The 14,797-nt window shown below is 51.8% G+C and overlaps 3 protein-coding genes across 3 annotated transcripts; 1 reads left to right on the forward strand and 2 right to left on the reverse strand.

Annotated features, from left to right (window-relative positions):
• Window positions 1-2,331: 2,331 nt before the first annotated feature.
• Window positions 2,332-4,219, reverse strand: SMAC4_02217 (uncharacterized protein). Its single transcript, XM_003350456.3, has one exon. It carries the CDS (start codon window positions 3,609-3,611, stop codon window positions 2,733-2,735), a length of 879 nt encoding a protein of 292 aa, XP_003350504.2. The 5' UTR covers window positions 3,612-4,219; the 3' UTR covers window positions 2,332-2,732.
• Window positions 4,220-7,558: 3,339 nt separating this feature from the next.
• On the forward strand, window positions 7,559-9,865 carry SMAC4_02216 (uncharacterized protein). Its single transcript, XM_003350455.2, has 4 exons — window positions 7,559-8,178; window positions 8,393-8,512; window positions 8,645-9,023; window positions 9,105-9,865. Exons 1-4 carry the CDS (start codon window positions 8,159-8,161, stop codon window positions 9,174-9,176), a joined length of 591 nt encoding a protein of 196 aa, XP_003350503.1. The 5' UTR covers window positions 7,559-8,158; the 3' UTR covers window positions 9,177-9,865.
• A 560-nt stretch (window positions 9,866-10,425) lies between these two features.
• SMAC4_02215 (uncharacterized protein) lies at window positions 10,426-14,236 on the reverse strand (the record flags this gene model as incomplete). The annotated part of the gene is made up of 2 exons (XM_003350454.2): window positions 10,426-12,031; window positions 12,094-14,236. 2 exons carry the CDS (start codon window positions 14,234-14,236, stop codon window positions 11,031-11,033), a joined length of 3,144 nt encoding a protein of 1,047 aa, XP_003350502.1. The 3' UTR covers window positions 10,426-11,030.
• Window positions 14,237-14,797: the final 561 nt, after the last annotated feature.

A 14,797-nucleotide genomic window follows, 5' to 3' on the forward strand; every position in this document is an offset into this window, starting at 1 on the left:
ATTGTGAGGTTTGGAATAGTTCGGCATAGATCTCGTTCGATATACTAGACGAAGGTAGAAGCATGTACCTAGGTAACTAACAACCAAAAGATAACGAGGTACCGCGTTATCTCTCCGGCATTTCATTGATACTCGCCCGAGGGTTCCTGCATTGTACCTATGATCGACAACGACCTATCGACCCTCTAACAACACCCTTTCGCGATAACAGCCTAGACTTACCTTCCTGATCCTCTCAGCATACCTCTATGGAAAGGTCGACCAACACGACCCAAACATGACTGCTTTCAGTCAATGGCATTACTTTACAAGTCTCGGCACTCAATGGCACGAATTGAAACATCTGGCCAAATATCCGGGGGGTGTTCATGATTCATCCCGTGTCACAGGATGACATAGCACGGGAGTCCAGAACAAATATCCGTTATCAGACGAAAGGTCTGACCGCCGGTGAGTCAGCTGCCTCATAATTCGGGTCAGTTCTAGGTACTCACCGTTCTCATTCTCAGAGGAATGGGAATGAATGGCTTGGTTGTCGGGAAGTGTGACTCCAACGACTACCGGATAGTATGCGAGCTTCTTATTACCATTGGCCTCGGCAGCTAGCTCTCAACCTCCCTGAGCGCGACAGAAGAAGGCCAGGTGTAACTTCATCTGTGAGGGAATACCTTCACAGCTCATCATGAGCCTCACCTTCACCCCCCACCCTCTCCTCCCTAGAATTATCCATCAACTCCCTCTTAACCATCCCCGTCAAAACTCATAAACAACCTGCGCCCCCGCCAATGCCGTCTCCTCCCCCCTGCCCTGATACGCCGGACTAACCTCCACCACGTCCACTCCCACGATATTCAGCACATCCACCAGTCCTCTCAAAATCCTAATCAGCTCCCTCGTCGTCCACCCTCCGGGTTCCGGGGTGCCGTTCCCGGGGCAAACGCCGGATCAAGGACATCAATGTCGATACTCAAATACATTGGGTCCGGGTCTGGATCAGATAAATCAAACTGCTCCAAGATAGCGTTGATGATGCCGGAAGGACTGAAGTGGAATTGGGAAGAGGGCCAGGCGGAGGGGTATTTGGCTGGGTGCCAGGTGTCTAGGTGGGCTGTTTTTTGTGGTTGTTTTCAGCAACTTTTTGTCGAGTCTTGGACCAGACCACGCCGTTGTCAAGACGGTCGAAGAGACGAGGTAGGTGAGGTGGTAAGTGGTGTGTGAGTGAAGCAAGGGAAAGTGAAAGGGAGGACTAACCATCAAAATGAACAACCCTCACTTCCCGCCCATACACCTTCTTCAAAGCTCTCAAAGCCGGCAGCGCCAAACTGTGGTCACCGCCGAGGGTAATCAACTTTGGTTTTCCCCTTTCCTTCAAGTTTACCTTCCCATCCCCCTTCCCGTGAGGACTCCTCAACTCAAGTTCCAAAAACGCCTCACTCATCTGCTCCAGCGCCACAGCATCATCAAACGGCGTGATAGGAATATCTCCACAGTCTATGATGGCTGCCCAGCTCGCGTAGGGATTGATGCCTGCGCGCGGGTTGAAGCCGCGGAAGGAGGTTTGGCGGCTGGAGGCTTGGCGGATGGCGCGGGGGAAGGAGGGGGCGAGATGGGTGTGGTGAGGTACGTGGGGTAGTGAGGTAAGATAGTGAGGTGAGGTAGCTGAGTGGTGAACAGTGAGTGGAAAGGGTAGGTCGGCGGGTGAGTAGTGAAAGGGTAGCCAAACAGTAAAAAGGTCCTTATGAAGTCAACGGAAAGTAAAGGTCACAAACCAGGCCGATAACTAGTCGCAGTATCAAACGGCGCCCCTATAATCCCAATATCGAACTTCTCGCTCGGTGTAGTAAGGCACTTGACGTGCTTGAGGTGGGCAAAGGTAGCTATGCCTGAGAATGACCACTATTTTTTCCAACCCGCCTTCCATATTAGCTTTGGCCATTTGGCCAGACATGTCAGGTTTCCAGTGAATGTTGGATGATGAGGTGATACTTACATCCGTTCCCCATTTCCTTTCTTACTCTTCCAGCTCAGCTAGTTCTTCGGGTGTTATCGTCCATTGTTTGTTGTCATTGCCTTTATGTTCATGGTCATGGCATGCTTGGGCTAATTGGCTTCCGATAGCTAGTACGATAGCTGCTGAGGAGAGTAAAGGTATCCTCATGATGATTGTCAACTTTCTATGGTTTTCACAAACATGACAGTTAAAGTGATATGTGAGAGTCTGCGGAAGGAGTTGTTGTTGCTGGAAGAGGAGAATAAATCAGAATCAGACATGTTGATTTGACTCTCTCAGTTACTGATATCTTCCCTGATGGTGATTAAGCAAAACGGTGAGGGGAAGTCATTCCTCCATTGCTACACTAGCGGGAATAACACCCGTGTTTGACGCAGTAGCTAGACCAAAGGCGGTAGTGACTGTATGGTGACATAGAAGAGAGATAGATAGAGATAGAGATAGAGATAGAGATAGAGATATCATCAGCTGCCTGCCTGCAGTTCAGTCTCATCATCGAAACTCACCACGGTGGGAGTTTACGGTTGCTTTGGTGGGTGAATGTCCGGTCGAGCCGGAGCTGGTTTATTACCACTTATATGCCATCGTTTTCACCATTCCCATCTCAAACAAGTCTTATTCTCATTCAAGTCTTTTTCGCTTGTCCTCTCCCTCTCTGATCTATCCTTCCCTATTCCATCTGCATCCTTCCTCCTCTGTCCCTTCTCTACCTCCAACTTAGCTAAGCACTAGCCCCAACAACACCCTCAGCAGCCGTCACCGCCTTAGCCTTAACACCAGCCGCCTTCTCCCTCCTCTTCCTCGCCCTCCTCACTTCAATCTCCACCTGCACCATCTCCGCATTAACCGTCACCAGCCGCGGAATGATTTGCTCAACCGCTTGGATTGCCTGGGACTGGGCTTGGCGGAGAGGAAGCGGGGTGAGGAGGCCGAACCAGCGGAGGGGGTCGTTGCGGATTTTCTTGATTTTAGTTTTCTTGTCGTCGTCGTCAGGTTTGTCATCGCTCTTCTCGGGACTGTTGTCCTCCTTTTGGTGGCGGGCCGTTTCTGGGTTCGTGGTAGTTCGTGAGTCGTGGTCTTGGTCTTGTTCTGAGGGTTGGTTGCCTTCTTGTTGAGTGGCCTTCTCCTTCTCCTTCTCCTTCTCCTTCACAACCTGATTCCCCTTCTCATCAAAATCAACCTTTACAATCCTCCACTCCATCACCTTTTCCCCTTCCACCTTTTCCTCCCTCTTTCCTTCCTCCTGCCCCTTGCCTTCCTCCCCAGTCTCTTCCCCTCTCGCCGTCCTCGACGAAATCCTCACTCTCCTACTAGCAACCATCCTCTCATCAAAGTACTCCTTCCCGTACCTCATCCCGCGCTCAGCAGCAAAATTCGCTCGCGCCAAGTTCTGGTACATACCAGCCTGCAGGCTGGATAAAGTAGAGCGGAGGGTGGTGTACTCATTCAAGAGAAAGAGGTAGCGAGTGAGGAGGGCGTCGATTTGGGTGTTGTAGTCTTCTTGTTCTGTGGGAGGGGAGGTGGATTTTGGGACAATGTGGGATGTGGTTGCTGAAGGGACATTTTGAGGGGAGAGGGGCTGGGTGGTTGTGGTTGCCATTTTGAAAGTGTGATATGATGTGATGGAAGTGGTAGAGGACTAGAGGTGAGTTGATATGATGAGAGTGAGTGCTGCTTGATGAAACTAAAACCGGTGGTCCGTGTTGCGGTGATGGACTTGGCTCAAGTCTGTATGATGCTCCCTAGCCGAACTGAACTGAACTGAACTGAATAGAGGTCTTGTGTGACGTCGTTTCCAGTGGGCCCGTTATCTTGTCCCTTCTTTTAGATCTAGGTTGATTCCGAACCTATTCTAATGGTGCAATTTGTCTCACAGACAGAAGAGCTCTGGTCTGAACTGTGAATGTGATATCGACAGCGTTCAACCCGTTAAGCCGATCTTTTCCGCCTTGCCGCTGTTGTTGTTGTTTCGTTTCGTCGTCGGAAATTATCCCGAAATAAGCCCCTTGTGGATTTTGAGGTTTCTGTTGCACTGGACTGGATCCGAGACAATAATGAGATGGAGAGTGATTTGGATGACGTTCCCGCTTCGGCGCGTAGGCGTTTAATGAGGCTGAATCCGGATTTTGGATTGGAAGGTTCAAAAGTATAATGAGCCGAGTGGAAGTTTGGCATCAAACTAGGTGGAGTCTTGGCGGGATTGGATTATTTGTGACTATTGTATGCTTGGAAGATTCGTCCGACTTCGTTCGTGTTTGTGAAACCGGAGTTGTGACGGTGTCCTTGAAGCGTTGTTGGCTCGGTGAGGTCTTGGTGCTCGAGCTCGGGTTCACCGCGGTGAGTAAGATGTACGTATACGTACCTTTCCAAACGTTCCATGAACCAAAGATTATGCGGATACTTCTCGTACGATTTGACGACATCCATCTTGAAGGTGCCGCATGGCTTCCTTCCTCTTGCTGAAGACGGGAGTACCCACCTCATTTGATGAACGTTATAATTGAGACAAACACATAATAATTGTTCACTCCATTGTTTCACGCGTTTCCGAAATAGCAGCTTTGGGCAATGCACTGGCCAGGCCACTCGCCCACTTGCCTGCACCGCGGCAACGGCTTCTTACATGGCTGTTTAACCCTTACCCTAACCCCTGAGATGGGTGTTGGTTTTCATGCTGTTTCTCGCAGTCCCCGGGTTGCGAACATGTGGCTGGTATCATCAGCGATGGTCAATACCGGCCGAGCGGCTACCGCCTCTGTTACAAATGCGCACATGAAAATATTCCTGACTGATTGTTTCTGGCTGAAGCCACGAAACCACATGGCCTTGATCGCCTCTTGTGTGCCATGTTTCTTCGTTGGTGTTGACCCATTTAAAGCGTTCCCTTTCCGGGTTGGCGGCTGTTTCAGGGTCATGGAGCTGAGGCTATCAAGGACTGGAGGACCCCGAACTGGGTGACGACCCTGATTGCTGTCGTGCATGACTGACATCTGAAGGGATATTAGTGTTCTGATTTAGATCTGGGGCCGAGGGAGATCGACGCTCAGGGTACTGTTTATGAACCGTCAAGTCCGTTGTTGAAACAATACAAACATGGCATAGCAAGAAAAATAAGTTTCAAGGTGACGGCGAGTGTCCATATTCGTAGCCACCCCCCTTGAGACTCTGTAAGAGAATGCTTTAAATGAGGCATGTCTCCAAAGGGGCTCCATGGCTGGCGCCTCAATTGTGTCGTGCATCAGCTACCCCCAAAGTTAAAGCACCTTCGTCCCCCCATTGTGCGGGATGGAAACAAGAGACGCCGCGGAAGCGCAGGTTGCAGACGCCAACATTACAGCCGGGATATTGAGCCAGGATAATGTGTGGTGGACGACGGATGGAAGCATTGGAAGAAGACACAGTCCATCCATTCAAAGCCCAGAGGACCCTTTTGTGCCACCACAAGGCTGCGCAGGTCTTCCATGTGGTGTCAGGGTCGGCGGACCTGACGCCAACAGGCGAACTTGATTGAAGAGAAAGGTGGTGATCTCTCGGCGGTATTCCCAGGTACGGGGAAGTGGTTCCAAAGGGGAAAGCAGATGCCAGAGGAGAGATATCGCAGGAATTCTGGTGACGTCGTACATATGCTTGGCCCCCCTTCCAAGTTACCACTTGGATGGAGTTGATTGTTTCGAGGCAAGTTCGAGACCAACCAACTCGGGGCCCGCTTCTCTAGCTAGGGTGACAAAGTAGACACAATCCTAAAAGATGCTGTTTACATTGTGCTTTTCTAGCGGTTTGACTTGGACATTGGTACGAGTCCAGGCACAACGCCTCCTTTGGCCCCCTTTGGCCCCTTTTGGCCCCTCCATCAGCTATGCAAGCCGTGGTGGTGAGACCTGTCTTGATTGCCCTCTGCTTGTGCGACTCTCCAAGGTCAAAAGGGTGCTATAAGCGTGGGAGGCGTGTAAGGCGTGGCGACGGCCATGTTCACGGCTGTGGATGCTGTGATGGCGTGAAACCATAATGAATGGCGGTAACTGTCCGTGGAGAGCCTCGCTCCCGTCGTGCCAAGTCCAGCAACAGGGTCGACGACATTTTGCGGTTTACGTCAGGGAGTAGGTTTGTTGATGGGCGGCAATGCAACCAACCCGCCGGAGTTCGCCAGATTCCTTGCCAGTTCCATCCATGCTGGCCGACATATGTGTGTGTTCAAGTTTCGTCTCTTTGAGATGTGCCGGTGCGTGATGTTTTTCAAAAGTCAAGACTGTGCCAAGCAAAGTCCCAAGAATTGAGATGCAGTCAGATGAAATCCAAATTCAACCGAAGCTCCAAGGGTGTCGGCTATATGCACTGTGCAGCATGTGCTTTTGGTTGCACCAGATTGGATCGACCGGCCCGTCGATAAGCCCAAGACACTGGCACGCCACTGTCAGCCCCGATGGTGCCAGCCCGTGGTAACTTCCAGGTTGATAGCCCACTGGCAACGACAGTACCCCTGGCGATAGCATCACTTGGTCGGCTAGCAATGTAACTTTGTCCAGCTATGCAACCGCCAAGCTAGCAACGGGCAATCAGCATGAAGGGAAAATCTTGCCCGACCCAGCAGTGATGTGTGACGGGACCTGTTAGTCGTGGTTAGGAAGGTAACAGTAGCAAGATGGGAACGGGACAGCCTGTGATAAGTGACATGGATCCAAGTTCCCTCCACCGCCTGCCAGCCAGCGGACTTGTGTCGGGTCTGTGTGCACAGTCTGCCGAAGAGTGCCAATACCGCCGGCCATTGATGCTGCCCTTCTCGCCCTGCCAGATTGCCCGCCAGCTAGAGCAGCAGCGGAGTGTCCATGGGCTGCAGGCACGTCGCACGCCTGCTCCGTCTGCACCTGCCGGGTTCGAGCTTCCTGCTGTCGAAGGCACAATCGCAGTTCGCGAAGGGCCCAAAGCCGCTGCCGTCTTTCCCACCAACAAGTCAATTCCCGTCATCTCCCACTCTTTGTTCCTTCGTCTCTTTTCCGACTTTTGTATGACAAGTCAAAATTTCATGAGGCTGATCGATGCGCAACAAAAAAAAGCCAAACCCACGACAACATCAACCCAAACCTAAAAGCCCACAACCACTACCACTAACTGGGTCACCACTGGTCCCTTGTTGTAGCAAATTGCCGGATCCCATATGTATTTCCTCGTCTCTTTATTTGCTTCTGCTGGGCAAACAAGTCCCGAGTCATTTTAACCTCGATTACACTTCTTCTTCTTCAGAGGAGGTTGTTATCAAAAAATCAAAATATTGATACATAGCTCCGGTCTCTACCCTAGCATCAGTCATTGGACTGCAGAGTGCTGTGTATCAATATCCCATCCCCTCTCTTTGGCTTATTGTCCGGACTTTTTATCTGGCTGGCATACATGTAATCCAATACACCTCAATACAGATATTCTCAATAGACGCAACTGATCGCTGTTCTGTCACTGGCGGTCGGACCCCCATCCAATCCGTCCAATCCATTGCAAGGCCAGGGCAGCCATTCATAGGTCCTCCACCATCCCCCCAGGCCGCCGTCCTCCATCCACCTGCCATAACCCATTCATTCCATCCACTCAATCACTCCCTCCGCTTCTCTATCCACCGCAACTCAACTCGCCCGCCCGCCGCCTACAGTGAGCTTCAACTCTACCTACCTAACCTATCTACTGGCAAGCTGCCTTTCCATTCTGTGTTCATTTTCTCACTTTACTACCTCTTCGCGCCCACTCTCCATCATACTCCCGTCTACGTACTACAACCTTAAGCTTTCCACACCTACTCCCGCCGCCATCAGCTCCCCCCCAGCAGCAAACCCTCTTTCACTCCGTCATCGACCCCATCTCTTCCTACTACTACTGCTACTACTACCACCGGGTCCCCGTACCGCCAAAAGTGCCCGGCCACCACCTACCGCCAACATCAACATCGGCCATCCATCCCACCCCCCAACCTAAACCCAGCCGTCCAGCTTCGTCTTATCCCTTCGACTCCACTCCTCTGTCGCCCACACCGATTCACCGTTGATCACAGCGCGCGATAAGGAGAGTGCTCCTCCATCCTCCATCACCTCCGTCGTCGAGCTCTTAGGCCTAGCATCAAGCCCGCGACTCGTCCTGCAACCCGTCTGGGGCGCATCAGTCAACATGGTGACGGGAACTATCAAGTATGCCAAACCACCCCTTATAGAGAGAGTGTGCTACAAGCCCCCCGAATGTCGCTGCCTGTGGTGACGGTCTAGACCGCTCCGCTGTGCTTGACTTCACTTACACGCATCTTTGGGATGCATGGCCCATTTCCCGGATCGCAATCGCATTGTGCGAGACTGAACCTGAACCTACAAAGCAACACAAGGCTAACCGATATCCTCCCTTCTCTAGGTGCGTAGTCGTCGGTGACGGTGCCGTTGGAAAGACATGTCTCCTCATCAGCTATACAACAAATAAGTTCCCCTCGGAATATGTGCCGACAGTTTTCGACAACTATGCCGTCACCGTCATGTACGTTGCCTTTTCTCTCAATTCCCCGATCCCATCAATGCGCGCATGCACCCATGCAGCATAAGCCAACACCACCCATCCGCTTCCCATCTTTGATCTGGACTTTAGCTGATAAGCGCAAACCCCCTTCAGGATCGGTGATGAGCCCTATACGCTCGGCCTGTTCGATACTGCAGGACAAGAAGATTACGACCGTTTACGTCCGCTATCATACCCTCAGACCGACGTCTTCCTTATCTGCTTCAGCGTTGCATCGCCCGCCTCGTTCGAAAACGTGTCCCAGAAATGGGCTCCCGAAGTCAACCATCACTGCCCCGGCGTGCCCTTCCTCATCGTCGGAACGCAGAAGGATTTGCGCTCCGACAAGGAACTGAGGGACAAGCTTGCCCAGCGCAAGCAGTCAATGATAGAGTTCAAGCAGGGAGAGAAGCTTGCCCAGGATCTTGACGCCGTCAAGTACGTCGAGTGCAGTGCGCTGACGCAGGAAGGACTCAAGAACGTGTTTGATGAGGTAGGCAATTCCCACCAGGACACGGCTATTGTCGGTGAGTTGTGAAAGTCGCCAAAGCTGACAACCCACTTTTTTTTCTAGGCCATTGTTGCGGCACTGGAGCCGCCTCAGAAAAAGACAAGTAAAAGGGACAAGAAGTGCTTGATTCTGTGAGACCAGGATACTCCTGCAGTGAGGAATGTTTTTGGCCCCGCCGGCCCCGTTTTTTGTTACAACCCGGAAGCGAACCATGGAAATGAAGGGGGTGGGAAAGGGGAGACACATTCACAGATCGACATCTAAACGGCATAGGGCGCCTCGATATTACCCCGTTGTTTAGAGTGCAATTAAAGCAGTGACGAGTCGACAGCCTGCATACCGATACCCAGACACGGACGGAGCTGAGAGAGTTGAGAGGGAAAGGAGGGAGGTTGAGGGGCTGAGCATTGTGGAGGGAAACGAATCAACCTGGCGCCATCGCACAAACAGAGGTATCGCAGAGCGTACCTGTACCAGGTCCGTTTCCTTTTGGTTCAAGGGAATGAGGAGGACTGGAGATGTGAGGGATGAATTGGAGAAGGAGAAGTTGACCTAGGTTGACTTGGTGGTTGTGGGTTGTGGTTGATTCCCTAGGATCCGAGAGAAGAGGAGCCGCCTTTCTCTCCAACTCGGACCAAAAAAAGGAATGGACGTTACCAAGGAAAAGCCGCGCCGGCATTGATGCCATATCGGTGTTGTGTCTGCGCGCGGAAGACTTTTGGTGGTTCATTTCGTTATCTGACCAAAGCTCTGTCCGTTAGTGCTCGCACATATTACTATTACCACTATCATATTGGATTCAAGAATTTCTTAATAACTCTTTGTCCCCTAAACTTCGAGGTACCGCGTGGGAAGTTCATGAAAAGACCGTATGACCAGATATGTCCGAACGAAACAAAGTCATCAAGCATCAATCTGACTGTGACATCTCTTACGAATCTTTCCATTTCGTGGATTCTTTCCCCATACTTTGTCAGAAAGCTTGGCACAGCAGCGGTAGGTGTGTACTGTACCGAAATCACTGGTTTTTGCATGTGATTCTCAACAAATCCCATCCCATTCATCATTATGAGGAGTTACCAGTTACCTTGTTTTGACCTGTCACATTACACCTCGTCCGTCGATGAACCGGAGTGATATAACCTAAAACCCAGAGTAACAATCAACGTACAAACGTAGAATTAATCAGTCCATCAGCATTGCGTGGTTCATTTAGGGACGGAAGACAATGTTTCAGGAACATGGTGTATTGTAGGTAATCATGAACAATAAACAATGCCGTGGGCCCATGGGGATGAGGTTAGAGTAGGGCCCTCCTTCAATGGAGATAAGTCGGTAGAGGTATCAGTGTGATGTTTGGCTACCTTATTTAGTATTTGGTATATGTACACTACACTTAAAATTGTGTATATATGTACTCCGAGCCCATTCCCCTGTGTCTTTGCTTGCTCATCTTTTTTGACCCTTGTGCTTTACTTTGGCTCCTGTGCTTAATTCTGCTTCTTTGTACTTCTGCTCATATGTACTGCGTTTTACCCTTACTTCTCTCTATCTTCTTCCTACCCCTACCACTATCCTTGCTAATCATACTCTTACTCCTACATGTACTTCTGTCCATCGCGCCCATGTTGCAACACCAACAACGATACTAGTACACTATTCTTGTAGTACACTACTACTTCCCACATTGTATATATACATACACCCACCAATCTAGCTGGATCGGTCACCTACCACATCCAACCAACTCCTCATTCTCCTTCTCCTCCTCAATCCGAGTCCGTGGCTCTCCCACCCCGTCCCCCTCTCCATGTTCGCTGCCCTCAATGTCATCGATGTCCTCAATACCGTCCTCTTCAAATTGACATGTTAACGCGAAGAAGACATATCCATATCCGGCACAGGAGCGGGAGCGGTGGGTTGGAAGCGAGCCTCTACCATTGCTCCCGGTGCTACGGGCGCTGGAGACACTGGAGGAGGTTGTGATGGTTATGCTGCTGGTTGGATCTTTTGCTCGGCTGGCGTGGTTGGAGCTGGAGCTGGAGCTGGAGCTGGATTGGGAGTTGCAGCATGATTCTTCGAAAGCTGGCCTTGCAGTTGTGTTTGTGTTGCTGCTTTGGGTGTTGACTGTGAGCTTGATGAAGTCGATTCCGCCTGTGGTGCTGCCAGTGGTGTTTGTTTCTGCTGTGGTGCTTGTACCTCCGCGTCATCCACGAGCTTGAACTGAGCTTGCGTTTGCAATGGTGGCGTTGGCGTTGACAGTTGTGGTGCTGGTGATTGTTTCGCTGCTGCCCCTGTTGTCTTCGCCGCCGTTGGCTTAAAAATAGAAATAGGCGGCGCAGGAGCAGGAGCACTTGCCGCTTTAGCAGGTGGAAGAGCAACATCATCAATCGGCTCCAACTTAGCCTGCACCACCGGCCCCGTCATCGACATCGTCATCGTCGCCGGTAACGAGGACGTAGATGTTTTCCGCTTCAGTTCGGGTGGTATCGTATCCTTGCTTTTGCTCCTCGCTTTTGTAAGCACATCAGTGCCACTCGCCCTTCGTGGCAAGTGCGGTAGTTTTGGTTCCCTCAGCGGCGGTAGCTCCGTGGCTTGGACATTATCCAGCTTTTTATCTCTATCACAGGCCTCAACCTCCTTAGCGGTCTTTTGCTCAGAAGCAGCCTGTTTCTCTTTCTCCTTCTCCTTCTCCTTCTCTTTCTCTTTCTCTGCTTCCTGTGCCTCTTTCAGCTTGGCTAGCTTCGCTGGATCTTCTTTTGGTGTTGATCGCTTTCCGTTGGGGTTCAGGAACCTTTCTGGCACGCCCTTGGCTGCGTACGTGCCGCTGCCTACGTACGCTCCTAGCAGTGCGCTGAATTTGTAGTCACCCCTGTGCACGCGCTGGATCTCCCGATAGGCGTAGGCGTTGTAGTACGGAAGACCAGTCTTGGGGTCTCGGTAGCGGGCTGGATGGCCGGTTACGACGCAGAGTGGAGGGTGAGCGGGTTCTTGGGTTATTGTTAGTAGCTAAACCATAATGAAACTCTAAAGATTAATGGGGGAAACTCACTGGCAAGCTTCTCCATCCTCCTCCCAAAAATAATCTGCGTCTGAACTTGCTTGTCCTTGATGGCGGCTTCATCGAAGTTCTGGAGGATGATGCAGCTACGGGTGACTTTGTTGACCGTTTTCCCTTCTTCTCCTTCAGCGGCAGGTTGATCAGCGGGCACTGCTGACCCTTCTTGGGGTCCATCCGGTCCCTTCCCCGCATTTTCCGGTTTATTTTCCTTGTTGCTCTCCTCGCCCTTGTCGTCCTTCTTTGCTGTAGCCGGTTTATTCTCCTTGTTTGATTTCTTGGGGCTAACATTGGCAGCCCGTGAAGGAGGCGTCGGTGCCTGCTTAGTCTGAATAGTAGTTGTAATTACTTTGGTGGCTGGTGAAGATGTATCACGAGGAGGTAGACCAACAGCAGGAGTAGGTGCCGGTATATGTGTGGGCGCAAAGGTGAGAGTCGTGGAAGGGGCCGATATCACCGGCGCAGACATGACAGGAGGAGCTGGAGCTGAAGCTGGAGCTGGAGCAGGCGCTGGCGCAGGCGTAGGAGCGCTCAACCCTCCGGAAGACTGGGGCATTGAAAGAGGCGAAGTAGTGTTGGGCGGTGCAAGAACGTTTGACATCCCGTTGCTAAAGGGAAACGCAAGTCCGGGCATCTGGGCATCGAGCATAGGGGGCGCAACTCCTGCTGGCGGGGCCAGGACAGGAGCGGCTAGAACCCCTGATGAAGGCGTGGGCTTCGTTTCGAGCGGCGGCGGCGGAGGGGGGATAGGTGGCGGGGCCATTGGTCCTCGAAGAGGTGCGAGTGTTAAGGGTTTTGGCAGTTGTGTCTGTTGTGTTTGTTGTGGCTGTTCCGGCGCATCCTTCATAACAACGTCTGGAGTTGACATTGGTTCCTTTGGCTGTTCAGGCAATGTTGTTGATGAGCCTGCTTTTTCCACTGGTGTTTCCGCCTTAGGTTCCTCTTTGGGGACCGCCTCTGTCATCGGAATATCCCCCTTCTCATTCGATGATGCTTGCTTAGAAGCTTCCTCAGCCTTTGCCTTCTCTTTCTCAGCCGCCTCCTGCGCAGCAAGAGTAGCGCTAACAGATTGCCTCTTCCTCCTAACGGGCTTTTCCTCCATGGACACCATCTTGCCAACGTGTTTTTGTTGTCCTTCCTCCAAAGTCTGGATACCACTCCAAAAAGTGACCACCGGACCGTCCAGCTTGCGATTGTTTAGGGCCGCAATCTTTCTCAAGCGTTCTTCTTCCCTCACCTTCTCCGCCTCTTCCCATCTATTCAAGCTCTTCTCATTCCTCTTTTCCACCAAAGCCGCCTCGGCCAACCGCTCCGCCTGTGTCATTGGTGGCTTCTTCAATGCCTCTAGTCTCTTTGCATTTTTCTCCATCTTTTCCATCAGCTTCTTCCGGCGGATCTCGTCGTCGATCATTTTCTGGTGAAGCTGTTCCTTGCTCATCTTGGTCGTCCTGCGCTCGGACGCTCGCGTGGGCATATCGGCCGGGGTTGGCAACCAGCTCGTCCTTTCCGACTTTTTCTTGGGTCTAGGCGGGCGCGGTGTCGGTCCTTGCCGGGCGGAGGAGGCAGGAGCAGGAGTAGTGCCTGTCGTCGACGGGGCAGGACTGCCAGCGGCACTATCCCCTGCTGAGACTGACGGCGGCTGCTCGATGCGGACCTTTTTCCTGAACTTCATGGGAATAGCCTCCTGGGCTTTTCTCTTCCGTTGCGCGTTTCTCTTCTCCCGTGCCTGGCGCTCCAGCTCCTTCTCGCCCTCGAGGTCGTCGGCGGCAGCGCCCTCCTTGTCGTCTTCGTCGTCCGAGGACGAGTCCATATGCACGTCGGACGCGTCATCCTTGTCTTCGTCGGTAAAGCCGGCGTCGTCTTCGTCTTCGGCAAAGAGCAGTTCGAGATCCGAGTCTTCGGCGGCGGGCTCCTCGTTGGCGAGCATCGACTTCATGCGGTTACCGGCCGTGGATCGCTTCGCGCGCGAGGTGGCAAGCCATTCTACCTGCTGCTGCGGCTCCTGCTGTTGGGCGGCCCCGCCGTCGGTTCTTGGAGTTTCGACATCGCTATCGTCTGAGGAATCGCTCCAATCTTCTTCGTTGATCTCTTTCGGAGGTGTGTGTTTGGGGTCGAGATTGGGATCTATGGTCGCCATTTTCGCCGTCAATGTCGCCCACTTTGCGAGTGAAAACGCAGAAACTGGTGAGTCTAACGATGCGCCGCCGCGTTTACCAATTCATCGTTGGAAAAAATATTGTTGGAACTGGGTGCTGATTCCAGATGGCTGGACAACTCAATACCTGGGGTTTTAACAAGATCGCGTATGGCCGTATTCGTCCGCGTATAATAATAGGTGTAAATGCGCTGGTTGTTGGAACTGATATTGACTTCGAATAACGCGCCGTGATGAGGAGCTTTTTCCCTTCCAGAAATGTTGATGTTGCTGTTGTTGTTTTGTTGAAGATCGAAAGATCTCCAAATTTCCACTAGGGTAGAGTACCTCTACTGTGTAGGCGGCCCCTACCGTTCCTGCTAGGGACATGCTCCCCGGGATTGTCCCTTCCCCGCTGTAACTTTTTTGACATTCGTGAAATTCCCAGGGCGACCAATCATCATGTTCCTGAAATCGGAAACCCCACGGTTCATATGCTTTCGTCATGTTCCTCTATGGCGTACATAGTCAGTGCCCTGAGTTGGTTTTCTTAGTTTGCCGGTA

Source organism: Sordaria macrospora, chromosome 4 (assembly GCF_033870435.1).
Source record: "Sordaria macrospora chromosome 4, complete sequence".
Lineage (NCBI taxonomy): Eukaryota > Fungi > Ascomycota > Sordariomycetes > Sordariales > Sordariaceae > Sordaria > Sordaria macrospora.